The sequence below is a fragment of the Microcaecilia unicolor genome, chromosome 10 (assembly GCF_901765095.1).
Source record: "Microcaecilia unicolor chromosome 10, aMicUni1.1, whole genome shotgun sequence".
In the NCBI taxonomy this organism is placed as follows: domain Eukaryota; kingdom Metazoa; phylum Chordata; class Amphibia; order Gymnophiona; family Siphonopidae; genus Microcaecilia; species Microcaecilia unicolor.
Genome location: NC_044040.1, coordinates 146,345,494 through 146,371,624, shown reverse-complemented (window position 1 = coordinate 146,371,624; position 26,131 = coordinate 146,345,494). Strand labels below are relative to the sequence as shown.

The following is a 26,131-nucleotide window of genomic DNA, read 5'->3' as shown; positions in this document are numbered from 1 at the left end:
GATTTCTATCAGTTGTCTGTCTTCTTGGTATGTGAATTTGTTAGGTCCTTTCTTTCCTTTCTGTTGATAGTGTCCATGGGTAGCAGGTTTTTTGTGCCATTTTTGATTTTGGGTAGGCATATTGTGTAGGGTTGCATTAGTGATTTGTGTATTGTGGGAGTATTGTTGTATGGTATGGTAGCCATGTTAGTCCACTTTTAAAGATAATAAATAGAAATAAATCAAAATATAGAAAAGAAAATATGATACATTTTTTATTGGACTAACAATACATCTTTTGATTAGCTTTCGAAGGTAACTCTTCTTCTTCAGATCAGAAATAAACAATGTTGACAAATATCAGAATATATGTGAAACACAAAAGCATTTCAATGACAGTCTCACGGGATGAGGGAGTGTAGGTTTGATGAGAAACAGGGATATCTGGTGGATGAGAGTCAGGAGAGATGGATGATAGATAAGATGGTGACAATGCATTAGAATTTTATGGTTTATAATGGGCAAGGAAACCCAGATCTCTGTTGAGTCCTGTCTAAGTGGGTGTCCAAATATTTCATAATTTTGACTTCAAAGGTGTTCCTGGATTGTCTTAAATTTCCTTTTAGTAATCTTACCATAAGATCATTGATGCAGTGTTCTGGTTTTATGAAATGCTGTCCCACAGAGGTGGCATCCTAGTTGGCATTGGAATATTAATATTATATCTATGTAAATTGAGCCTCGTCTTTAGCATCTGGCTTGTTTCTCCAATATATCACATTTGAGGATAAGCATGTAAATGATCCCTTTATGCTGAATGTTTTCCCATGTAAATGATTGTAGGATCCTGTGAGGTGTATTGGCACAGTTTGCAGCTAGGCATATTGCAGGGATGTGTGCCATTCTCTTCTTTTTCAGCCTGTATTGGGAGTTTGCTTTTCACTAATTTCTGTTTCAAATTAGGTGGCTGTCGGAAGGCCAGCACTGGTGGGGCTGGTAACTGAAAGAGATATTCCCAGCCCCACCAATGTTGGCCTTCTGACAGCCACCTAATTTGAAACAGAAATTAGCGAAAAGCCAACTCTCAATATAGGCTCAAAAAGAAGAGAATGGCACACGTCCCTGCAATATGCCTACTAGCAAACTTTGCCAACACTTCTCACAGGATCCTACAATCACTCCCTATTTCTTACCTAACCTACCCCTCCCTCTTCCTCTTCCTGTGAGACTGTCATTGAAATGCTTTTGTGCTTCACTTATATAATCTGACATTTATCAACATTTGCTTATTTCCGATATGAAGAAGGGTTACCTTTGAATCTAAAGATGTATTAAGTTAGCCCAATAAAAAAGGTATCATCATATTTTCTTTCTCTGTTTTGATTTGTTTCTATTTATTACCTTGAAAAGAAAAAGTCTTTCAAAATAGATGATCATGGGATGTAATGGTTAAAGGTGAGAGGGGCGAGAAACTGGGACTAAATTATTGTAAGTATAAATTTCTCAAGTTTAAATCTAATCGGCGTTTTTAGAAACGTAGAAATTCTCAGTTTAAATCTAATCTGACAAAGGCCTTTTTACAAACGTAGAAAATTGTAGATAGATAAAGACCATATGGCCTATCTAATTTGCCCATCCATGCCATCTACCCTCCCTATCGTTCCCTTAGAGATCCTAAGTACTGGTCCCAAACTCTCTTGAATTCAGATACTGTCTTCGTCTCTACCACCTCAACTAGGAGGCTGTTCCACAAATTCACCACCCTTTCCGTGAAGAAGCATTTCCTTAGGTTACTTCTGAGTCTATCCCTTTTCATCTTCATCCTATGCCTCCTTGTTTCAGAGCTTCCTTTCAATTGAATGAGATTCATCTCCTATGCATTTATGCCACATAGGTATTTAAATGTCTCTATCATATCTCCCCTCTCCCACCTTTCTTCCAAAGTATACATATTGAGATCTTTAAATCTGTCCCCATACACTTTATGACAAACCCTAGTGACCATTTTAGTAGCCACTCTCTGGACTGACTTCATCTTGTTTATATCTTTTTGAAGGTGCAGTCTCTAGAATTGTACATAATATTCTTAATGAAGTCTCACCAGAGTCTTATAGAGGGGAATCATCCTTTTTCCTACTGGCCATTCCTCTCCCTATGCACCCAAGCACTCTTCTAGCTTTCGTTGTCATCTTTTCAACCTGTTTGGCCACGTTAACATCATCACATACAATCACACCCAAGTCCTGCTCCTCTTTCATGCACAAAAATTCTTCACCCCCTAAACTGTACTGTTCCCATGGGGTTTTGCAGCCTAAATTTGGCACTAAATCTAAGCTGTATAGTAGTCACTACTGGGGTATAATTATCCCTTCAGGGTTTCTATTTATTGCCTAAATATAAACCACTAAACCCTTAATATACTATATATATACTCTGTATTACATACAGTGCAATATTATAATAGCACAAACTCTCCAAACAATACTTTTTTTTACATTTTTTCTTTTGCATTCAAATAGTGCTCAGTGACTGGAAAAACATTTCTAGACTGACTGGCAGTCCTACAGTGTGTTTTTCTTATTTAGTACATCATTGCACTCCACCTCCTGCCTATCCTGTGTTGTATCTTACTTCTGATAGGATGGTAATAATTTCTTTTATGCGTTTTTCACAGACTCTTAGGTTCGTAGAAAACCACTTATCTTAGTGCTTCACAAGTTGGTCCAACTATCTAGAAGCGATCCCAGTCACTTTAAAAATGTGCAGTGAAATAAATCAAAATGGAGTTTTCTAAACCAGTTCCCAGTTGTCATTCACTGTTGGTGCCCTACATGCGAGCATGTTTCGCCGTAGCGTCTTCAGGGGAACACCATTCTTCAGGCAGCAACTGCTTACACTCCTCTCCCTCAGATGGCCAGAACGCCGGTACAAGCACTAAATCCAGTATGCCCCCATCCTGCGTGGGTTCCATTACCAACTGCTGGAATAGTCCCCCCTGTAGAGAACCTACAATCTCCCTTCTTCTAAAAGACCACACAATAGGGAAACCCTAATCAACATCTGGCATATTAATTAACCCTGGTCTCACAACAGAGTTCCGGGCATCAGCTAGCTCTTCAGGTCAGCACAAAATTTTATTTTTTACTGAGCTGAACATGGGCCAGGGCCAGGACCAGGGCCAGGGCTTGATCTCAGTAGGCCATAGGGTTTTAAAGCCACACTTTTACTTTATTTCTTTATACGTCTGGAAGAACAATAACTTCTTTTTCACGCCAAAGAAACTCTCTATTCCAGGATTTGTAGTTTTATGCAAAACAGAACTTTAATGGAAGGCTGCAACAGGCAGATATCCAAACGTCATACTTTTCTTAATAAACCATTTCTTTTGTAGCCAAACAGTTTACTTTGCTGAATGAGGTTTGATTGTGCCAGTTGAAGACTCTTGGTGTAAATATTAACTACTTAATTAATAGTCTCTCATAAATCCTAGGGTATTTACCAGGGGCGTATCTGCGTGGGGCCACAGGGGCCTGGGCCCCCGCAGATTTCGCCCTGGCCCCCCTCCCCGCCGTCAACCCTCCCCCGTTGCTTACTTTTGCTGGCGGGGGGGGCCCCAACCCCCGCCAGCCGAGGTCCGACCCGCAATCTCCATATTTCGTCTTCCTCCGTGGCCATGTGCTTCAAGGAAGTAACGCTGCAGTGCTGATTCGTTGAATCCAGTTCGGCGTCTGACGTCGCTGCGACGTCAGACGCCGAACTGGATTCAACGAATCAGCACTGCAGCGTTACTTCCTTGAAGCACATGGCCACGGAGGAAGACGAAATATGGAGATTGCGGGTCGGACCTCGGCTGGCGGGGGTTGGGGCCTCCCGCCAGCAAAAGTAAGCAACGGGGGAGGGTTGACGGCGGGGAGGGGGTGGAGAGAGGGGGTGGAGAGAGGCGGCGGCGGCGGGGGGGGGGGGGGAGGGAGGCAAAAATGTGCCCCCCCTCTCTGGCTCTGGCCCCCCCTACTGCCGGATTCCAGATACGCCCCTGGTATTTACATATTTACAGCATCACCAGTCCTCCAATACTCATCCTTTCTGGCAGAAAAATCCAAGGCTGTGCTTGCAGCACTTTCTGCAACAAGCTGTTCTGCTGGGTTTTATCCAGCTGCCGGACCCACTCAGGATCAGATCTCCCTGTCTGTCCTTCTTGCAGAGGGGCACTTTCATGAGCTGCCACCTCTGGTACTGAACAGGCTCTTCTACTCACACTCCAGTTAATGTGTTTGTTGGCAAAAACCTCCTCTGAATTCAGCCTTAGTTTATTGGGCCTGTCCAGGACACTCCCCTCTCCTCATAGGTCCTGGGGGGGGGGGGGGGGTGAAGGCAACCAAAGACCATGTGCTCACTAATTCCATCACTTTTATTACCTTCCAACAGTACCCCAATATGACACCAGTACTGTCAGTTACTCTTTGCAAGTTCTCCCCCTAGGCTGGGCTCTCCCTCTCCCCAGTGACTCTGGAGATTTCTCCAGCTGTCTAGTAGTCTCCTGAGGAGATTACATTAAAATTACCTATTAGTAGTACTTCCCCTTTCACAGCTATATTTTGAATGTCTTCAATTAAATCTCTTTCTACTTCTTCTATATGTGAAGTAGGCCTGTATATCACACCAATGTAAACACATTTTGCCATTCCCTCTTTACAGATTGACCTACAGTGCCTCTTTTTTTTTTTATCCTGGAGATCCTGCAATTGTGTGGCTTTAATATTCCATCCAATATTCAGTGCTATTTAACCTGCCAGTTATGGCTCCTGGAGGGTTAAATAGCATTTAGTTGGCTAACCGCTAATATTCGGCAGGATATAGCCAGTTATCTCTGCTGAATATTTGTGGATAGCACATAGTGGCTAACCAATTATATCATGCAATATAGCTGGCTATCTTCGAAGAACTGGCCACTACGTTTAGTGGCCAAATTGGACTGCCTAAATAGCAGTCCCATCATTGTCTGCTATAAACTTTAACCAGCCAATGCTGAATATTCACTTAGCCAGTTACGTTTGAGACAACCAAAATAACCCCCCCAGATATTCAATGCCGGTCACCAGAAACAGCCCAGCATTGAATATCCGTGGTCAGTGCTGATCATGGCACTTATGCAGGCTACCTCCTGAGATCTGAATATCGGGCCCATTATCTTTAACTTATAATGCCACTCCCCCCCTCCCTTTCTTCCTACCCTGTCTTTCCTGAATAGATTACATAAGTACATAAGTAATGCCACACTGGAAAAAGACCAAGGGTCCATCGAGCCCAGCATCCTGTCCACGACAGCGGCCAATCCAGGCCAAGGGCACCTGGCAAGCTTCCCAAACGTACAAACATTCTATACATGTTATTCCCGGAATTGTGGATTTTCCCAAGTCCATTTAGTAGCGGTTTATGAACTTGTCCTTTAGGAAACCGTCTAACCCCCTTTTAAACTCTGCCAAGCTAATCGCCTTCACCACGTTCTCCAGCAACGAATTCCAGAGTTTAATTATGCGTTGGGTGAAGAAACATTTTCTCCGATTTGTTTTAAATTTACTACCCTGTAGTTTCATCGCATGCCCCCTAGTCCTAGTATTTTTGGAAAGCGTGAACAGACGCTTCACATCCACCTGTTCCACTCCACTCATTATTTTATATACCTCTATCATGTCTCCCCTCAGCCATCTCTTCTCCAAGCTGAAAAGCCCTAGCCTCCTTAGTCTTTCTTCATAGGGAAGTCGTCCCATCCCCACTATCATTTTAGTCGCCCTTCGCTGCACCTTTTCCAATTCCACTATATCTTTCTTGAAATGCGGCGACCAGAATTGAACACAATACTCAAGGTGCAGTCGCACCATGGAGCGATACAATGGCATTATAACATCCTCACACCTGTTTTCCATACCTTTTCTAATAATACCCAACATTCTATTCGCTTTCCGAGCCGCAGCAGCACACTGAGCAGAAGGTTTCAGTGTATTATCGACGACGACACCCAGATCCCTTTCCTGGTCCGTAACTCCTAACGTGGAACCTTGCATGACGTAGCTATAATTCGGGTTCTTTTTTCCCACATGCATCACCTTGCACTTGCTCACATTAAACGTCATCTGCCATTTAGCCGCCCAGTCTCCCAGTCTCATAAGGTCCTTCTGTAATTTTTCACAATCCTGTCGCGAGTTGACGACTTTGAATAACTTTGTGTCATCAGCAAATTTAATTGCCTCGCTAGTTACTCCCATCTCTAAATCATTTATAAATATATTAAAAAGCAGCAGTCCTAGCACAAACCCCTGAGGAACCCCACTAACTACTCTTCTCCATTGTGAATACTGCCCATTTAACCCCACTCTGTTTCCTATCCTTCAACCAGTTTTTAATCCACAATAGGACTTTTCCTCCTATCCCATGACCCTCCAATTTCCTCTGTAGCCTTTCATGAGGTACCTTGTCAAACGCCTTTTGAAAATCCAGATACATAATATCAGCCGGCTCCCCTTTGTCCACATGTTTGTTTACTCCTTCAAAGAATTGAAGTAAATTGGTCAGGCAAGATTTCCCCACACAAAAGCCGTGCTGACTCGGTCTCAGTAATCCATGTCCTCGGATGTGCTCTGTAATTTTGTTTTTGATAATAGCCTCTACCATTTTCCCCGGCACCGACGTCAGACTCACCGGTCTATAATTTCCCGGATCTCCCCTGGAACCTTTTTTAAAAATGGGCGTTACATTGGCCACCCTCCAATCTTCCGGTACCACGCTCGATTTTAAGGATAAATTGCATATCACTAGCAGTAGCTCTGCAAGCTCATTTTTCAGTTCTATCAGTACTCTAGGATGAATACCATCTGGTCCAGGAGATTTGCTACTCTTCAGTTTGCTGAACTGCCCCATTACATCCTCCAGGATTACCGTGAAGTCAGTAAGTTTCTCCGACTCATCCGCTTGAAATATCATTTCCGACACCGGTATCCCACCCAAATCTTCCTCGGTGAAGACCGAAGCAAAGAATTCATTCAATCTCTCCGCTACGTCTTTGTCTTCCTTGATCGCCCCTTTTACCCCTCGGTCATCCAACAGCCCAACCTATTCTTTTGCCGGTTTCCTGCTTTTAATATACCGAAAAATGTTTTACTATGCTTTTTTGCCTCTAATGCTATATTTTTTTCGTAATCCCTCTTGGCCTTCTTTATCTGCGCCTTGCATTTGTTTTGACACTCCTTATGCTGCTTCTTGTTATTTTCAGACGGTTCCTTCTTCCATTTTCTGAAGGCATTTCTTTTAGCCCTAATAGCTTCCTTCACCTCACTTTTCAACCAGGCCGGCTGTCTTTTGGAGTTCCGTCTTTCTTTTCTAATTTGTGGAATATGTTTGGCCTCGGCCCAGTGGCGTAGCAAGGAGGGCTGCCACCCGGGGCGGTTTGCCGTTGCACCCCCCCCCCCGGGTGCAGTACGATGACACCCCCCTGACCCAGTGCCTACCCTCCTCAGCTCCCTCTAACCAGCTGAGCACCCTACCTTTAAAGAAATTTTGGAAGCCATCGAGAGGCGAGGCGCAGCGCCTCGCGCCTGCAAGTAAAAGAAGCGAGGATCGTTATCGGGCCTTCCCTCACGCTGTCTGTTCCGCCCTTGCGGAAATAGGAAGTTGCGTCAGCGGAGGGCGGGACAGACAGCATGAGGGAAGGCCCGATGATGATCCACGCTTCTTTTACTTGCAGGTGCGAGGTGCTGCGCCTCGCCTCTCCACGGCTTCCGAAATTTCTTTAAAGGTAGGGTGCTCAGCTGGTTGGAGGGAGCTGAGGAGGGTAGACACTGGGTCAGGGGGGTGTCATTGTGCTGCACCCGGGGGGGGGGGAGCTGGCAGGGAGCACCCCCCCCCCGAGCTGACACCCGGGGCGGACCGCCCCTCCCGCCCCCCCCCCCTTGCTATGCCACTGCCTGGGCCTCCAGGATGGTATTTTTGAACAGTGTCCATGCCTGTTGTACAGTTGTTACCCTCTCAGTTGTCCCCCTAAGTTTTTTTTCCACCGTTCTTCTCATTTTATCATTATAGCCTGGTGTAATTATATCCCAGTCATGGTTCTCCATGAGACATGTCTCTGTGATTGCAACTAAATCCAAATCAGCCTCTTCCATCATAGCCTCAAGATCTAAAACCTTATTTATTTATTTATTGCATTTGTACCCCACATTTTCCCACCTATTTGCAGGCTCAATGTGGCTTACATAGTACCGTCAAGGCGTTTGCCCAGTCAGTTGATAACAGATACAAGGTTGTATAGTGATCGTATGAATTATAAGTAGAGGGTCGCAGGGGATGAAAATTGCGTGTTGTCCAGTACGATTATAGTCATGCTGTGTTGCTGGGTGAAGAGGTTTATGTGGGGTCGTTGAGGTAGGCCATTTTGAAGAGGTTGTTTTTTAGTGATTTCCTGAAGTTCAAGTGGTCGTGCATTGTTTTCACAGCTTTTGGGAGGCCATTCCATAGTTTTGCACTTATGTAGGAGAATCCGGATGCGTAAGTTGTTTTGTATTTCAGTCCTTTGCAGCTTGGGTAATGTAGGTTTAGGTAGGATCTTGACGATTTGACTTTGTTTCTTATTGGCAGATCTATGAGGTCTGTCATGTATCCTGGGACTACGCCGTATATGATTTTGTGGACTAAGGTGCAGATTTTGAAGGTGATCCGTTCTTTGATTAGGAGCCAGTGCAATTTTTCTCAAAGAGGTTTGGCATTTTTGAAATGTGTTCTGTTAAATATCAGCCTGGCTGCTGTGTTTTGGGCGGTCTGGAGTTTTTTTTATGAGTTGTTCTTTGCAACCCACGTAGATTCTGTTGCAATAATCTGCATGGCTTAGGATCATTGATTGTATTAGATAGCGAAAGGTTGCTCTTGGGAAGAAAGGTTTTAATCGTTTGAGCTTCCACATTGAGTAGAACATTTTCTTTGTTACTGAGTTTACTTGGGTATCGAGAGTAAGGTTGCAATCAAGTGTGACGCCGAGTATTTTCAAACTGTCTGAGGTAGGGAGGGTATGTCCTGGAGTATTTATGGTTGTGGGTTTGTACTTGTTATATTGAGATGAGAGGATGAGGCAATGTGTTTTTTCAGTGTTTAGTTTCAGTTGGAATGAATTAGCCCAGGAGTCCATGATGTTAAGGCCATCGTTGATTTTATCGTCTATTTCTGTTAGATCATGTCTGAAGGGGATGTAGATTGTAACATCATCTGCATAAATGAATGGGTTAAGGCCATGATTGGATAAGGACTGTGCTAGTGGAATCATCATCATGTTGAAGAGTATTGGTGATAGTGGTGATCCCTGGGGTACGCCGCAAACTGCTTTCCATGGTGGTGATATATTTGACTTTGATTTTACTTGGTATGTTCTGGTGGTTAGAAAGCCTTTGATCCAATTGATAACATTTCCTTCAATCCCAAAGTGGCTTAGCAGTCTTAGTAATATGTTGTGGTTTACCATGTCGAATGCACTCGACATGTCAAACTGGAGGAGGAGTATGCTTTTGCCTACGGCTATCTCCTCCTTGAATTTGGCCAGGAGAGTGACTAGGACAGTTTCGATGCTGTGGTGGGATCGGAATCCAGATTGTGAATTATGTAATATTGAGAACTTGTCCAGATAATCCGTAAGCTGTTTAGTCACCAAGCTCTCCATCAGTTTTACTACTAATGGGATAGACGCAACTGGGCGATAGTTGGTGAGATCATTTGTACATTTCTTGGTGTCTTTTGGTATTGGGGTGAGAAGGATGTTCTTCAGGGAAGTGACCATGTTGTAACATGAAGTTTAAGTGTGAAGTGACGTCTGCTATGAAGCGGTCAGGGGCAGACTTGAGTAGATAAGTGGGACATGTATCCAGTTTGCAGTGGGTCTTGGCAAACCTGTGAGTTGCTTGCGTGACTGTTTCAGTGTTGAGGAGATTAAATGTTGCCCAGATCCGGTCCGCTGGGTATCCATTGGAGGTTGGATCCAGATTATTGAAGTAGGTTTCAATGTCGGTGTTGTGGTGAGGAAGTGTGCTGTGTAGTTTTATTATTTTTTCATTGACGTAGTTAGCTAGTTTGTCTGCAGGTGGGATGTCTGTGTTGGTTGTAGTAATAGGGGAGGTGTCTAGTAACATGTTTACTAGTTGGAATATTTTCTTCATATCTTTGCAATCCGGTCCTAATTTGGTTTTGTAGTAGGAACTTTTGGATTGTTTTGTTGCATATTTATATTTTCTGTGTATTTGTTTCCATGCCTTGAGTGTGTGTTCATCTTTTATTTTTCTCCATGCGTGTTCAAGTTTTCTAGATTGTTTTGATTTTTTTTTAAATTCGTCATTGAACCATGGTATAGTGTTCTGTCTTTTTGCTGTTTTTTTGTTTTTAAGGGTGCTATTTTGTTTAGTACGCTGTTGCACCTGTCATCCCAATGGTTCAGATAAAGTATGGAATCAGTCCATGTAGCCCACTCTGTCCCGTTCCGGGCCCTTACCTGGCGGTCCGCGGGCCGGAGCGGGAGGCTGGGGCGCCCGTGGGATGCGGGGCGACGGGGGAAGGCTGCCACGGGGATCGCCGCGACTGCAAGCCGCTCCGAGGCCGGCGATCCAGAAGAACTACACCGGCCTCGGAGAAGGAGATCCGCCGGCCAAGATGGCGGCGCCGGCGTCAGCGTCCTCCTCGCTGCAGCGGGACCAGCGAGGAGGCTCCGCCCACTTGCGCCGGATTGGCGCATCCGCGTAGGAACTACGCCCATCGGACGGGAGGACCAATCCGGGCCCCCGCTGCCTGCCTGGACGGAGAGGATTGGTGCCAGCTGTTCTCCAGCCAGGAAGAGCGGGGGATTTAAACGGAAACACGGAGGGGATCCGGTGCTTCCGTTTTGTTGTTTGAAGCCATCCTGCTAGCTACTTCCAAGACTGTGTTTGTTCCTCGTGACAGCTAGCCGTCCTGCTAGCTATTTCCAAGACTGTGTTTGTTCCTCGTGACAGCTAGCCGTCCTGCTAGCTATTTCCAAGACTGTGTTTGTTCCTCGTGACAGCTAGCCGTCCTGCTAGCTACTTCCAAGACTGTGTTTGTTCCTCGTGGCAGCTAGCCGTCCTGCTAGCTACTTCCAAGACTGTGTTTGTTCCTCGTGACAGCTAGCCGTCCTGCTAGCTACTTCCAAGACTGTGTTTGTTCCTCGTGGCAGCTAGCCGTCCTGCTAGCTATTTCCAAGACTGTGTTTGTTCCTCGTGACAGCTAGCCGTCCTGCTAGCTATTTCCAAGGCTGTGTTTGCTCCTGTTGTCCGCTAGCCGTCCTGCTAGCTATTTCCAAGGCTGTGTTTGTTCCTGTTGTCAGCTAGCCGTCCTGCTAGCTATTTCCAAGGCTGTGTTTGTTCCTGTTGTCAGCTAGCCGTCCTGCTAGCTATTTCCAAGGCTGTGTTTGTTCCTGTTGTCAGCTAGCCGTCCTGCTAGCTATTTCCAAGACTGTGTATGTTCCTGTTGTCCGCTAGCCGTCCTGCTAGCTATTTCCAAGGCTGTGTTTGTTCCTGTTGTCAGCTAGCCGTCCTGATAGCTATTTCCAAGGCTGTGTTTGTTCCTGTTGTCAGCTAGCCGTCCTGCTAGCTATTTCCACTGAAGACTGTGGTTGTTACTCGTGCCAGCCTAGCCGTCCTGCTAGCCACTTCCTCAGACCGTGTCCGTTCCCAGTGCTCAGCTAGCCGCCCGGCTAAGCTACGCTCACCAAGGACTCTGTACCCACATCAAGCCAGGCCAGCCGTCACCCCGTGGTTCCAGCAGTCCTGCTGGCCGCCCGCAGCTGAGGGCTCAACCCTCGGTGAACGGCGGTCGCCGCGGGTGAAGATTCGGGGTGCTCGGTTATTTCCTGGGCCTAGTGGTGCTCGGGAAAACTCGAGAGCTCACCAACACCAGAGTGACATCAGAGCCGCGACAGAAAACGGAAGCCATGAGCTCGCCGACGCAACCTGATCTACGGGACCTGGCCAAGGTTCTCCAGCAGCAACAGGAACAGCTTAATGCCCTGTCTGGGGCGCTCCAGAATGTTTGTTCTCAACTTTCCACGCTTCAGGTACAGAACCAGGCCGCTGCGGTCCAAGGGGCCGCAGCGGCTCCCCGTATGGGAGGGTTCCGCGTGGGACCTCGGTTCCCTGAACCAGCACGATACGATGGGAACCCGGGAGGTTGTCGGGGGTTCCTCAACCAGTGTAATCTGGCCTTCCGGATGCAACCGGAGGCCTTTGCTTCGGACCAAAGCAAGGTGGGCTACATTATGGGCCTTTGTGTAGGAAAGGCCCAGGCCTGGGTGGCCCCACTGAACGAACAACATGATCCCATTTTGGATGATTATAGCGAATTTCAGCGCCGGTTCCGGATGGTGTTTGACCTTCCGGGAAGACCATCCTCCGTGGCATCGGAACTGCTCCGGATTCATCAGGGAGAAGGTACGGTGGCCGACTATGCCATCCGGTTTCGTACATTAGCCACGGAGCTGCGTTGGAATCCGGAGTCCTTGATGGCCATTTTTATGGAGGGATTACAAGAACGAATCAAGGATGAATTGGCGGGACGGGAGATTCCCGGACAATTGGATGCCCTCATCTCACTCTGTATACGGGTGGACACCCGATTCCAGGAGCGAACCAGAGCCCGGGCGGAGCGGCAGAAGTGGGCACGAGGGGCCTCCCGGACGAGCAAGGGGCCGTCCTCTCGCCAGGGGAACCGGGACACTACGGAGCCCGGGGAGGAGCCGATGGTGAGGGGTCGGCAACGGTTGACTCCTGCCGAAAGACAGCAACGACAGTCTAACGGACTGTGCTTCTATTGTGGGAAGGCTGGGCATTTCCTCCGGACCTGTTCCATCCGGCCGGGAAATGCGCTCCCCAAGGCACTCGGAGGGGAGGGTTCTTGGGGCACTCCGCTCCCCTACAGGACACCTTGATCATTCTACCGGTGACCTTACGGTGGCAGGAGGCCACGGTTCAGACCCGAGCCCTGGTGGACTCGGGGTCAGGGGGCAATTTTATTGGGCTCGAACTGCTGCAGCAAATGGGCTGGCCCACGCTCCCCCGGAGGCCTATGCTGCGGATAACCTCCATCCAAGGAACTACCCTTCCCCAGCCGGTCACTGAGATCACTCCTATGTTGGGACTGCAAGTGGGGGAGGACCATCGGGAGGAAGCCGAATTCTTAGTGTTATCCCGGACCATCCACCCTGTGGTTCTGGGATTGCCATGGCTACGATACCACAACCCGGTTATCGACTGGACCGGGGGAAAGATTCAAGCGTGGGGTAATTCCTGTCAAGAGACCTGTTGTAAGGGTCGGGCTGGCAGCTGTCCGGCTTTAAATACGTTGCCCGGGGAAGGACCGGGTGAACTGGGCTCCCTGCCTATGGATTATAGAGACTTTGCAGATGTGTTTAATCCCCAGGAGGCGGAGGTACTACCGCCGCATAGGTCTTTTGACTGTGCTATTAATCTGAAGACGGATACGGTACCCCCACGGGGCCGACTGTACAAACTGTCCCGAGGAGAGTTCAAGGCAATGCGAGATTACATCCATGAGAACCTACGGAAGGGGTTCATTCAGCCGTCTACATCCCCAGCCGGGGCAGGGTTTTTTTTTGTTACCAAGAAGGATGGGTCCCTGAGACCTTGTATTGACTATCGGGGATTAAATGCCATCACCGTGAAGGATCGGTTCCCGCTGCCGCTCATTCCCGAGCTCTTGGACAGACTGCAAGGAGCTCAGATCTTCACGAAGTTAGACTTACGGGGGGCCTACAATCTAGTACGAATCCGGTCAGGTGACGAATGGAAAACGGCTTTCAACACCCACGAGGGACATTTTGAATATCGGGTGATGCCGTTCGGTCTCTGCAATGCCCCTGCGGTGTTTCAACGTCTTATTAATTATGTACTAGCAGACTTGCTAAATTCCACGGTGATTGTATATCTGGACGACATCCTAGTTTACTCTAAAGACCCCAGGGAGCATCCGGGCCATGTACGTGCAGTGCTGCACCGCCTACGTCAAGCCCATCTATTTGCTAAGCTGAGTAAATGCGCCTTCCATCAGCGATCCTTATCCTTCTTGGGGCATATCCTACTTCCAGGGGGGTTACAGATGGAGCCAGACAAGCTCCAAGCCATTCGGGAGTGGCCTCAACCGAAGGGCCTGAAGGCCTTGCAACGATTCCTGGGCTTCGCCAATTACTATCGCCAATTTATTCCCCAGTACTCCAGGTTGACAACCCCGTTGACGGCGCTCACCCACAAGAACGCGAGGGTCAGCGATTGGCCGCCAGAGGCGCAAGCGGCTTTTCGTCAGGTAAAAGAGGCTTTTGAGTCCGCGTCTATTCTGTTGACCCTTGACCCTGAGAAACCTTTCATTGTAGAGGTGGACGCGTCCGCCCTAGGGGCCGGGGCGGTCATTTCTCAAATCAACCCCGAAGGGCGGCGTCAACCATGCTCCTTCTTTTCACGTAAATTCTCTCCAGCCGAGCGGAATTATACGGTAGGGGATAGAGAACTCTTGGCCCTGAAACTAGCACTGCAGGAGTGGAGACACTTGCTGGAAGGAGCGGAACACCGGTTCACGGTCATCACTGATCATAAAAACCTCCTATACCTCCAAGAGGCCCAGCGGCTGAATCCCCGACAGGCCCGGTGGTCATTATTCTTTGCCAGGTTTCATTTTCAATTAGTGTTCCGGGCGGCCTCCCAGAATACCCCGGCAGACGCGCTCTCCCGAGCCTTTGAGGTACCAGAAGAGACTAAGGAGACTCACCCGATGTTAGACCCCGCTTGTCTCAGTGCGGCCGCAGGGGAGGTTGCCCAAATCCAGAAATTCGTGGCGGCCGCCGATCGGAAAAAGGTTCTGCAATGGGGGCACTCGTCTAGATGGGCCGGGCACTTCGGGTACCAAAAGACACTCCGATTCATCACGAGACATTATCGATGGCCACAGATGAGACGAGATATCCTCCAGTTTGTTACCTCGTGCCCGATATGTGCCCGAACCAAGCCAGTAGGAGGACCCCCCGTGGGAGACCTACAATCCCTGCCCGTACCGACCAGTCCCTGGTCGGAGATATCCATGGACTTTATCACTGACTTACCTCGTTCTCAGGGCCATACTGTGATCTGGGTTGTGATAGATCGGTTCTCTAAAATGGCTCACTTTGTTCCATTCACGAACCTCCCGTCGGCCGCCTCTTTAGCTCAAGCGTTCATTCACCACATTTTTCGACTACATGGACTACCCACTCGGATCATCAGTGACCGAGGACCCCAATTTACCTCCCGCTTCTGGAGAACTTTGTGCACGGCCTTGGGGGTAGAGAACCACTTTTCATCCGCTTACCATCCTCAAACCAACGGTATGGTTGAGAGGATTAACCAAACCTTGAAAGGATTCTTACGAGCCTTTGTCAACCAACGACAAGACAACTGGGCTTCTCTACTTCCCTGGGCCGAGTTCGCCTATAACCAAAGTGACCACTCATCCTCAGGGCAGTCCCCGTTCTTCCTGGTATATGGGCGACATCCTCGGCTTCCAGGACCGTTCCCGGCTACCGCCATAACCCCGGCGGGGGACCAAGTCGTAGCCGACCTACAAGAGGTCTGGAAGATGGCTAGGGAACAATTACAGAAAACCGCGACCCAGGACAAGATCTTTGCTGACCGCCATCGGCGGCCCGCCCCCGTGCTCCAACCAGGACAGAAGGTATGGTTAAGCACGAAACATCTGAGACTCCGAGGGTCTTCCCGAAGACTGGGACCTCGATATGCGGGGCCATATGCAATCCAAGAACGAATTGGGCCAGTAACGTATCGATTGCGGTTACCCGGCACCCTACGAGTGCATAACGCCTTCCATATCTCGCTATTGAAGAGGTTCCGGGAGTCCGGGTGGCACCCGCATCCAGTCCAAGAAGAAGATCTCCAGGTGGCCCCGGACCCGGAGTACGAGGTAGGAGAAGTTCTCGACTCTAAGTGGCGGTGGGGAAGACTGTATTATTTGTTATCATGGAAATCTTTTGGCCCCGAAGATAACTCCTGGGAACCCGTGGCTAATGTTCATGCTCCAGAATTGGTCAAAGCCTTCCACGCCCGATATCCGTCCAAACCCGGGCCCCGGAGGAAGGGGTCTTCCGGGGAGGATACTGTCCCGTTCCGGGCCCTTACCTGGCGGTCCGCGGGCCGGAGCGGGAGGCTGGGGCGCCCGTGGGATGCGGGGCGACGGGGGAAGGCTGCCACGGGGATCGCTGCGACTGCAAGCCGCTCCGAGGCCGGCGATCCAGAAGAACTACACCGGCCTCGGAGAAGGAGATCCGCCGGCCAAGATGGCGGCGCCGGCGTCAGCGTCCTCCTCGCTGCAGCGGGACCAGCGAGGAGGCTCCGCCCACTTGCGCCGGATTGGCGCATCCGCGTAGGAACTCCGCCCATCGGACGGGAGGACCAATCCGGGCCCCCGCTGCCTGCCTGGACGGAGAGGATTGGTGCCAGCTGTTCTCCAGCCAGGAAGAGCGGGGGATTTAAACGGAAACACGGAGGGGATCCGGTGCTTCCGTTTTGTTGTTTGAAGCCATCCTGCTAGCTACTTCCAAGACTGTGTTTGTTCCTCGTGACAGCTAGCCGTCCTGCTAGCTATTTCCAAGACTGTGTTTGTTCCTCGTGACAGCTAGCCGTCCTGCTAGCTATTTCCAAGACTGTGTTTGTTCCTCGTGACAGCTAGCCGTCCTGCTAGCTACTTCCAAGACTGTGTTTGTTCCTCGTGGCAGCTAGCCGTCCTGCTAGCTATTTCCAAGACTGTGTTTGTTCCTTGTGACAGCTAGCCGTCCTGCTAGCTATTTCCAAGGCTGTGTTTGCTCCTGTTGTCCGCTAGCCGTCCTGCTAGCTATTTCCAAGGCTGTGTTTGTTCCTGTTGTCAGCTAGCCGTCCTGCTAGCTATTTCCAAGGCTGTGTTTGTTCCTGTTGTCAGCTAGCCGTCCTGCTAGCTATTTCCAAGGCTATGTTTGTTCCTGTTGTCAGCTAGCCGTCCTGCTAGCTATTTCCAAGACTGTGTATGTTCCTGTTGTCCGCTAGCCGTCCTGCTAGCTATTTCCAAGGCTGTGTTTGTTCCTGTTGTCAGCTAGCCGTCCTGCTAGCTATTTCCAAGGCTGTGTTTGTTCCTGTTGTCAGCTAGCCGTCCTGCTAGCTATTTCCACTGAAGACTGTGGTTGTTACTCGTGCCAGCCTAGCTGTCCTGCTAGCCACTTCCTCAGACCGTGTCCGTTCCCAGTGCTCAGCTAGCCGCCCGGCTAAGCTACGCTCACCAAGGACTCTGTACCCACATCAAGCCAGGCCAGCCGTCACCCCGTGGTTCCAGCAGTCCTGCTGGCCGCCCGCAGCTGAGGGCTCAACCCTCGGTGAACGGCGGTCGCCGCGGGTGAAGATTCGGGGTGCTCGGTTATTTCCTGGGCCTAGTGGTGCTCGGGAAAACTCGAGAGCTCACCAACACCAGAGTGACATCAGAGCCGCGACACACTCGTTGTCGTATATTTGTTGCCAGAATGCTTGTGGATCGATTTGCCCTCTTGTAATGTAAGTTGTACGTTCTGGTATATGTTTTGAACCGTTCTTCCGCCAATTTAAAGTTAGATTCAACTTGTAGTGATCGGTCCAAGGTGTTGCTGTCCATTTGATGTCAGTTATTACTAGGTTATTATCTGTGGACAGTTTATGAGATAGGAGGTCCAGTGTATGGCCCTTGATGTGGGTAGTTTGCATTTGGGGCCATATAAGGTCCCAGGACTGTAGGAAGTCTTTACATTCACGTGTGTTAATGGAATTGGGGTCTTCTAGGTGAAGATTAATATCACCTAGTAGTAGTATGTTGTTGTTTACACAATTTTTTGATATGAAGTCCATGAAGATGGGCTGGCTTTCCTTCCAGTTACCGGATGGTCTGTAGAACAGTACGCAATTCAGGCGATCGGTCAAGGATTTGTTGTACATTCTAAATGAGACAATTTCTAGTTGGGGTGTTATGGAATCGGCAGTGGTTTCGATGGTGAATTGTTCTCAATATATTATTGCTATGCCTCCGCCTCTCTTTTCTGATCTGGTCCGATGGATGATTTTGTAACCTGGCGGGCATAATTCAAGGATTATGGGGTCGTTTTGGTTGTGGATCCATGTTTCATTGATAAAGATGAGATTGAGGTTTTCTGAGGTAATCCAGTCTGTTATTACTACTACTACTACTACTTAACATTTCTAGAGCGCTACTAGGGTTACGCAGCGCTGTACAATTTAACAAAGAGAGACAGTCCCTGCTCAAAGAGCTTACAATCTAATAGACAAGTGAACGGTCGGTCCGATAGGGGCAGTCAAATTGGGGCAGTCTGGATTCACTGAACGGTAAGGGTTAGGTGCCGAACGCAGCATTGAAGAGGTGGGCTTTAAGCAAAGACTTGAAGACGGGCAGGGAGGGGGCTTGGCGTAAGGGTTCAGGAAGGTTGTTCCAAGCATAGGGTGAGGCGAGGCAGAATGAGCGGAGCCTGGAGTTGGCGGTGGTGGAGAAGGGTACTGAGAGGAGGGATTTATCCTGTGAACGGAGGTTACAGGCGGGAACGTAAGGGGAGATGAGGGTAGAGAGGTAGTGAGGGGCAGCAGACTGAGTGCATTTGTAGGTAAGAAGGAGAAGCTTGAATTGAATGCGGTATCTGATCGGAAGCCAGTGAAGTGACCTGAGGAGAGGGGTGATATGAGTATATCGGTTCTGGCGGAATATGAGACGTGCAGCAGAGTTCTGTTGTTGTTATTGTTGTTGTTTTGTTAATTACGGACCTGGCATTGATTTAGCCTATCTGGGTGTTTTGGTATGGGACTGCTAGGTTTGATGTTATATGGATTTTTGTTAGTTGTCGTTCCGTGGATGGCGCGTGTTTGTTGTGGTCTTTCCTCCCAAATTGTTGGTGATGTCCATGTTTAAATAGTTTTCCTTTAGTTTGTTGAGTGTCAGTTTGGTGAAGTGTGGAACGTTTGATCAGTCTTTGGTAGTTTTGTAGGATGGGTATGGAGTAATGTTCTGTGAATGGGATGGATAATGCCAGTTGGGTCAGTGAAAGGGAGTATATTACCAGAAATATTTTGATGGTGTTCATTTTGTTATCAGTTTAGGAAAGAAAGGTTGGGGGTTTCCTTCTCACCCTGATCCTGGCTCAAGACTTCTGATCAACTTAACAGCATACAGTTTAATTTAGTTTCAGTTCGGTTTCAGATCAGAGGTATTACACTAGGTCAGGGAGAGATGCTTGAATTACAATAGGGCAGCAATTGATTCAATTGCTCTTTGGTATGTGGCTATTAGAATCTCATTCCTCCCTAGGCTCTTCTGGTCTGTCCTCACCAGCTCCCAGTAAAAGTGCCTAGCAGGCCCAAGTAATGTTTTTCCCTAGATAAAAACTCTCCCAATCTTTACTTACAATCCGCTGCCTCGAAGTGCGCCCCATTCCGGCTTCTCCCAATGTGGACGCGGGCAGCTTCCACCACGGCCGTTGCGATCAGTGTGGAGCCTTGATGTCTCGTCGTGTGCTGCTCAGGTTGTCACATCGCACCTCAGGGTTGCCGTCGGGGCTGATCCTCTCCTCTGTTCTCCCGACTCCGCTGCCTCGTGTACAGTGCTCCTTTCCTCCACCTCGACCTGCAGCCACGGGTGGTCAGCCGTTCGCTGCTCTCCACGCTGCACAGCATGTGCATGGACATTGTTTCCAATATAGCGATGCCGCGGTTATGGGTGGGCTCCCATATTTCGGGCATTGCTTTCCAGACATTGCCCCTTTTTCCCACTTGTGTAGAGGTATTTAAATGTTCACTTACTTGAGGGCTTGTACTTACATGGAGGGCTTTAATCACCCTGCCCAACAGTTCTAGCTTAAAGCCCTATTCCACTTAACCAAGGTGAGGCTCAAGGCAGATAACAATGTCAGAAATTATGCAATGTCCCAAGAAAAATATGTATTTCTCACAAAATACAAAAGAACAGAGGGTAGTACATGGGTGAACTCTTCAGAAAGAGACTGGAACCCACCAACATGATTAAGCATCACAGGGGAAATGTACAATTAATAACAATGATGGGATCTCATGCAGGTTACAGTTGCTGATAAAATTAGTTATTTCTTCTAACTGAGAGTGGTTTCTATTACCCCTTCATTGGTTGGCAAGTACAATTTAAAATATTGCTTCTGGGCATTTACTAGGTTTTATAGTGGGGCTCCCCACTATTTTAAATCTAGGTTTACTTTCTCTGCGCTGACTCAAGCCCTTTGGGCAGCAGATCTGGTGGTGCTTAAAACTCCATCAGAGAAAGAGTTTAGGTTAGCTCAGGAGTAGGCAACCTTTATACACAGAGGGCCACATGAATGCTATTACTATCTCTAGCAGGCCACAACATTACATAACTAGAAATGCACAGAGTTCCATAGACCTTCTGTGATAAATTAAGTAAAAATTTAACTAAAAACAATGGAAACAAAATAAAATATATATGAAATACAGTGTTTAAAATCACCAAAACGCTGCTTAATGATGTTTTCTGTATATACTTCCCATTGTCTTGCAGGCCACACAAAATTCAATGGTGGGCCACATTTGGCCCATGGGCCGCAGGTTGCCCACCCCTGGGTTAGCTGAAACACATGCTGCTTCTATTTACTGGGGCTACTTTGTGAGATACATTGTTACTTCATATAAGGCAAGATCAAATTCTGATAACATTCCATGATAAGGCAAAGTCTTATTCCTTTGAATATGCTTACTAATCATAATATGAATGTTTAGAATCATTTGCACAAATGACATTGGACGATTTACCTCATTTTAATAGTAATGTATTGCATGTCATATCTATGATTAGTATTTCCAGTTTTCAGCTATGTTCTGCCAGGGATGATATTGCATGGGGAGATTATAAATGTTTTAAAGAAATAAATAAGATGGCGGCTGAGAGCGTTTGCTGATCGCTCGATACAGGTCTGCTGGTCTTTTCTTCTAAAAAGTTATCTTCTTTTAGCTATGCCCCATACGAAAAGAAAGGGGATAGTGAAAGGCCAAACGCCGTTGGCCAGAACTTCCTCCCCGTCTCATCAGACCATCGATCAATTCGCAACACCCATTCCCTCAATTGGAGCACGCGATTCTGAGCTGAGGACCGAAGGAAGAGCGACGGCCCTCTCAGAACTGGAGACATCATTATCACCCCCAGATTATAATCTCCCTCCATGGTCCGCGTTTACAGGGCAGAGTGAGGAGGCCCAGACCATTTCGGAAGTCGATCATGGCCGGACCTCGGATGGCGTCAACCCTGCCCGAAACGCTGTGGGAACGACCTTAGAGGATATTCCTCCCACGGATATAATTCTTCAGGCAATATGGAAGGCTTTGCAGGGACTAAACCAGACTGTTCTGAAATCAGCTCAAGAAACCTCCCAACTTGTGAGTAAGATTGACTCATTGACAATTTCTTTTGAAAAAACTAAACAGGAGACTGTTTTGCAAATGGAGCAAATTCAACAAGAAGTGAAATCTTTAAAAATCACTACTGAGACTCTGACTATTGATAAAATAGCAATACATAAGAAGATAGAACAACTCGAAAATTTTAATAGACTATTCAATTTGAGAATTTTGAATTTTCCTTGGGTACAAGGCTTGAGTTCTACTGACTTATTTAAAAAATATTTGCAAGAAAGTTTGTTATATCCAGCTTCAGCTATACCTCCATTAAACAAAACTTACTATTTACCAATTCCTATTCAAGCTGAAACTGGAGATAATGGTGATAAAATGATACATTTAAGAAATTATCAGCAAAATCAACAAGAACTGTTGAATATATCATTAATCCTAGAAACATCATTGACTGGAATAGAACAGCGTACAACCCTCCTGGTCTCATTTGTCTTTGAACAAGACCTAAACTCAGTGTTGAAGTTATACTTTAAGAACTCTTTAAAGACTTTTTGTGGTCAACGAATTTGGATATACCCCGATGTTTGTAAGACAACTCAGGATAAAAGGAAAAAATTTCTGGCTTACAGAGAGGATACGAGAGCTTTAGGGGCAACGTATTTACTAGCGTATCCATGTAAATATTTGATTAAATATTTGGGGACTAAATATATATTTTTCGAACCAGAACATCTTAAAACATTTCTAGAAATGAAAAAGCTTACTAATCTACCTTAAGAGTAATGGAAATATAATAACTGATTATTAAAGAAATATAGGGACTATAAAGGCCAGGCCATTTACTTTATTATTAGATTCCTCTATTGATCTCCTAATGTCTTAATCACACACCCCCCCCCCCCCCCCACACACTTTTTACTTTAGTTTGTGGTCTAAAGAATTGAATAACTTGAGTTAAGGTTATTACTTTCAGAATATGTCTTTTATTATTAATACTCAATGTATTACAAATGCATGTTAATCGTGTAAGAAAATTACAAATTTATAAATAATAAAAAAAAAGAAATAAGCATCATATTACACAGAATTACTTACAGTAGCTTCCCTAGTTTCAAATATTTCGCTGGCCTCCTCCAGGTTACAAACTTCCTCTATACATTCCCGCTCCAGAGAGCCTGACATCAACTCCTCCAAGAAGGAGTAGGCACGTTTCTGAATCTTTAGCACACGGTTTGCATCTTGACTGCTATAAAACACTTCCAAAGACAGAGAAGAGATAATGGTGGGTAATCAGTTTTTAAACCACAAATGATAGAGCTCAGAGACATTTGGAGATTTTTTTTTCTGCATAAAGATATCGCAGTCTTGAAGGGAAATAAGATTCTTGAAAAAATTTTGTTTGTTTTGCCAAAACTCAAAGGTAGAAAGCTGCTGTGTATTCTGAAATTCTTCAGTCTCTAGACTGAAATGGAGACTGTATCTATAGGCAGGGCTGCTGAGAGGGGGGAGGCAAGATTCCCCAGGCCCAGCCTTCAAGGAGGGCCTGGTGCCAGTGATCAAAAAAGACTGCTCTGCCGGCCACAGGTCCTTCTTCCCACCACGACCTGGAAACAGGGTATGATACATACCTGTAGCAGTTGTTCTCCGAGGACAGCAGGCTGATTGTTCTCACGACTGGGTGACGTCCGCGGCAGCCCCCACCAACCGGAAATAAGCTTCGCGGGACGGTCGGCACGCAGGGCACGCCCACCGCGCATGCGCGGCCGTCTTCCCGCCCGTGCGCGACCGCTCCCGCCAGTTGAATGACTAGCAAAAAATATAAAACACACAACTCCAAAGGGGAGGAGGGAGGGTAGGTGAGAACAATCAGCCTGCTGTCCTCGGAGAACAACTGCTACAGGTATGTATCATACCCTTTCTCCGAGGACAAGCAGGCTGCTTGTTCTCACGACTGGGGTATCCCTAGCTCTCAGGCTCACTCAAAACAAGAACCCAGGTCAATAGAACCTCGCAACGGCGAGGGAACAACAGAAATTGACCTACGAAGAACAACTAACTGAGAGTGCAGCCTGACCAGAATAAATTCGGGTCCTGGAGGGTGGAGTTGGATTTACACCCCAAACAGATTCTGCAGCACCGACTGCCCGAACCGACTGTCGCGTCGGGTATCCTGCTGGAGGCAGTAATGAGATGTGAATGTGTGGACAGATGACCACGTCGCAGCCTTGCAGATCTCTTCAATAGTGGCTGACTTCAAGTGGGCCACTGACGCTGCCATGGCTCTGACACTATGAGCCGTGACATGACCCTCAAGAGTCAGCCCAGCCTGGGCGTAAGTGAAGGAAATGCAATCTGCTAGCCAATTAGAGATGGTGCGTTTCCCGACAGCGACCCCTAGCCTGTTAGGGTCGAAAGAAACAAACAATTGGGCGGACTGTCTGTTGGGCTGTGTCCGCTCCAAGTAGAAGGCCAATGCTCTCTTGCAGTCCAATGTGTGCAACTGACGTTCAGCAGGGCGGGTATGCGGCCTGGGGAAGAAAGTTGGCAAGACAATTGACTGGTTAAGATGGAACTCCGACACCACCTTCGGCAGGAACTTTGGGTGGGTGCGGAGCACTACTCTGTTGTGATGAAATTTGGTATATGGAGCATGAGCTACTAGGGCTTGAAGCTCACTGACCCTACGAGCTGAAGTAACTGCCACCAAGAAAATGACCTTCCAGGTCAAGTACTTCAGATGGCAGGTATTCAGTGGCTCAAAAGGAGGTTTCATCAGCTGGGTGAGGACGACGTTGAGATCCCATGACACAACAGGAGGCTTGATAGGGGGCTTTGACAAAAGCAAGCCTCTCATGAATCGAACGACTAAAGGCTCTCCAGAGATGGCTTTTCCTTCCACACGATAATGGTAAGCACTAATCGCACTAAGGTGATTCCTTACTGAGTTGGTCTTGAGGCCAGACTCTGATAAGTGCAGAAGGTATTCAAGCAGGTTCTGTGCAGGGCAAGAACGAGGTTCTAGGGCCATGCTCTCACACCACACGACAAACCTCCTCCACTTGAAAAAGTAACTCTTTTTAGTGGAATCCTTCCTAGAGGCAAGCAAGACCCGGGAGACACCCTCAGACAGACCCAACGCAGTGAAGTCTACGCCCTCAACATCCAGGCCGTGAGAGCCAGAGACTGAAGGTTGGGGTGCAGCAACGCTCCGTCGTTCTGCGAAATGAGAGTCGGAAAACACTCCAATCTCCACGGTTCTTCGGAGGACAACTCCAGAAGAAGAGGGAACCAGATCTGACGGGGCCAAAAGGGCGCGATCAGAATCATGGTGCCGCGGTCTTGCTTGAGCTTCAGTAAGGTCTTCCCCACCAAAGGTATGGGAGGATAAGCATACAGGAGGCCGGTCCCCCAATGGAGGAGAAAGGCATCCGACGCTAGCCTGCCGTGTGCCTGAAGTCTGGAACAGAACAGAGGCAGCTTGTGGTTGGTCTGAGAGGCGAAAAGGTCCACCGAGGGGGTGCCCCACGCTCGGAAGATCTTGCGTACCACTTTGGCATGGAGCGACCACTCGTGCGGTTGCATGACTCTGCTCAGTCTGTCGGCCAGACTGTTGTTTACGCCTGCCAGGTACGTGGCTTGGAGGAGCATGCCGAACCGACACGCCCAACGCCACATCCCGACGGCCTCCTGGCACAGGGGGCGAGATCCGGTGCCCCCCTGCTTGTTGACGTAATACATTGCAACCTGATTGTCTGTCCGAATTTGGATAATTTGACAGGACAGCCGATCTCTGAAAGCCTTCAGTGCGTTCCAGATCGCTCGGAGCTCCAGGAGGTTGATCTGCAGATCCTTTTCCTGGAGGGACCACAGACCCTGAGTGTGGAGCCCATCGACATGGGCTCCCCACCCCAGGCGAGATGCATCCGTCGTCAGCACTTTCGTGGGCTGCGGAATTTGGAATGGACGTCCCAGGGTCAAATTGGTCCGGATGGTCCACCAGAGCAGTGAAGTGCGGCAACTGGTGGAGAGGCGGATGACATCTTCTAGATTCCCGGTGGCTTGAAACCACTGGGAAGCTAGGGTCCATTGAGCAGATCTCATGTGAAGACGAGCCATGGGAGTCACATGAACTGTGGAGGCCATATGACCCAGAAGTCTCAACATCTGCCGAGCTGTGATCTGCTGAGACGCTCCGGTCTGCGAAGCCAGGGCCAAGAGATTGGTAGCCCTCGCTTCGGGAAGGTAGGCCTGAGCCGTCTGGGTATTCAGCAGCGCTCCTATGAATTCCAGAGACTGAGTAGGCTGGAGATGGGACTTTGGGTAATTGATCACAAACCCCAGCAGCTCCAGAAGTTGAATAGTGCACTGCATGGACCGGAGGGCTCCTGCCTCCGAGGTGCTCTTGACCAGCCAATCGTCGAGATATGGGAACACGTGCACTCCCAGCTTGCGTAGATACGCCGCCACCACCACGAGGCACTTTGTAAACACTCGTGGGGCAGAGGCGAGCCCAAAGGGCAGCACACAATACTGAAAGTGCCGTGCGCCCAGGCGGAATCTAAGATACTGTCTGTGAGCTGGCAGTATCGGGATGTGAGTGTATGCGTCCTTTAAATCCAGGGAACATAGCCAATCGTTTTTCTGAATCATTGGCAGAAGGGTGCCCA

At 48.1% G+C, this 26,131-nt stretch overlaps 1 protein-coding gene across 1 annotated transcript in view; it reads right to left on the bottom strand.

The window, feature by feature from the left end:
- PROC (protein C, inactivator of coagulation factors Va and VIIIa) overlaps positions 1-26,131 on the bottom strand; it is a 196,981-nt gene that overhangs the window by 161,728 nt on the left and 9,122 nt on the right. Inside the window, exon 3 of the mRNA XM_030215644.1 lies at positions 22,560-22,720. Coding sequence (XP_030071504.1) covers positions 22,560-22,720 — 161 coding nt within the window. The remainder of the gene's footprint in view (positions 1-22,559; positions 22,721-26,131) is intronic.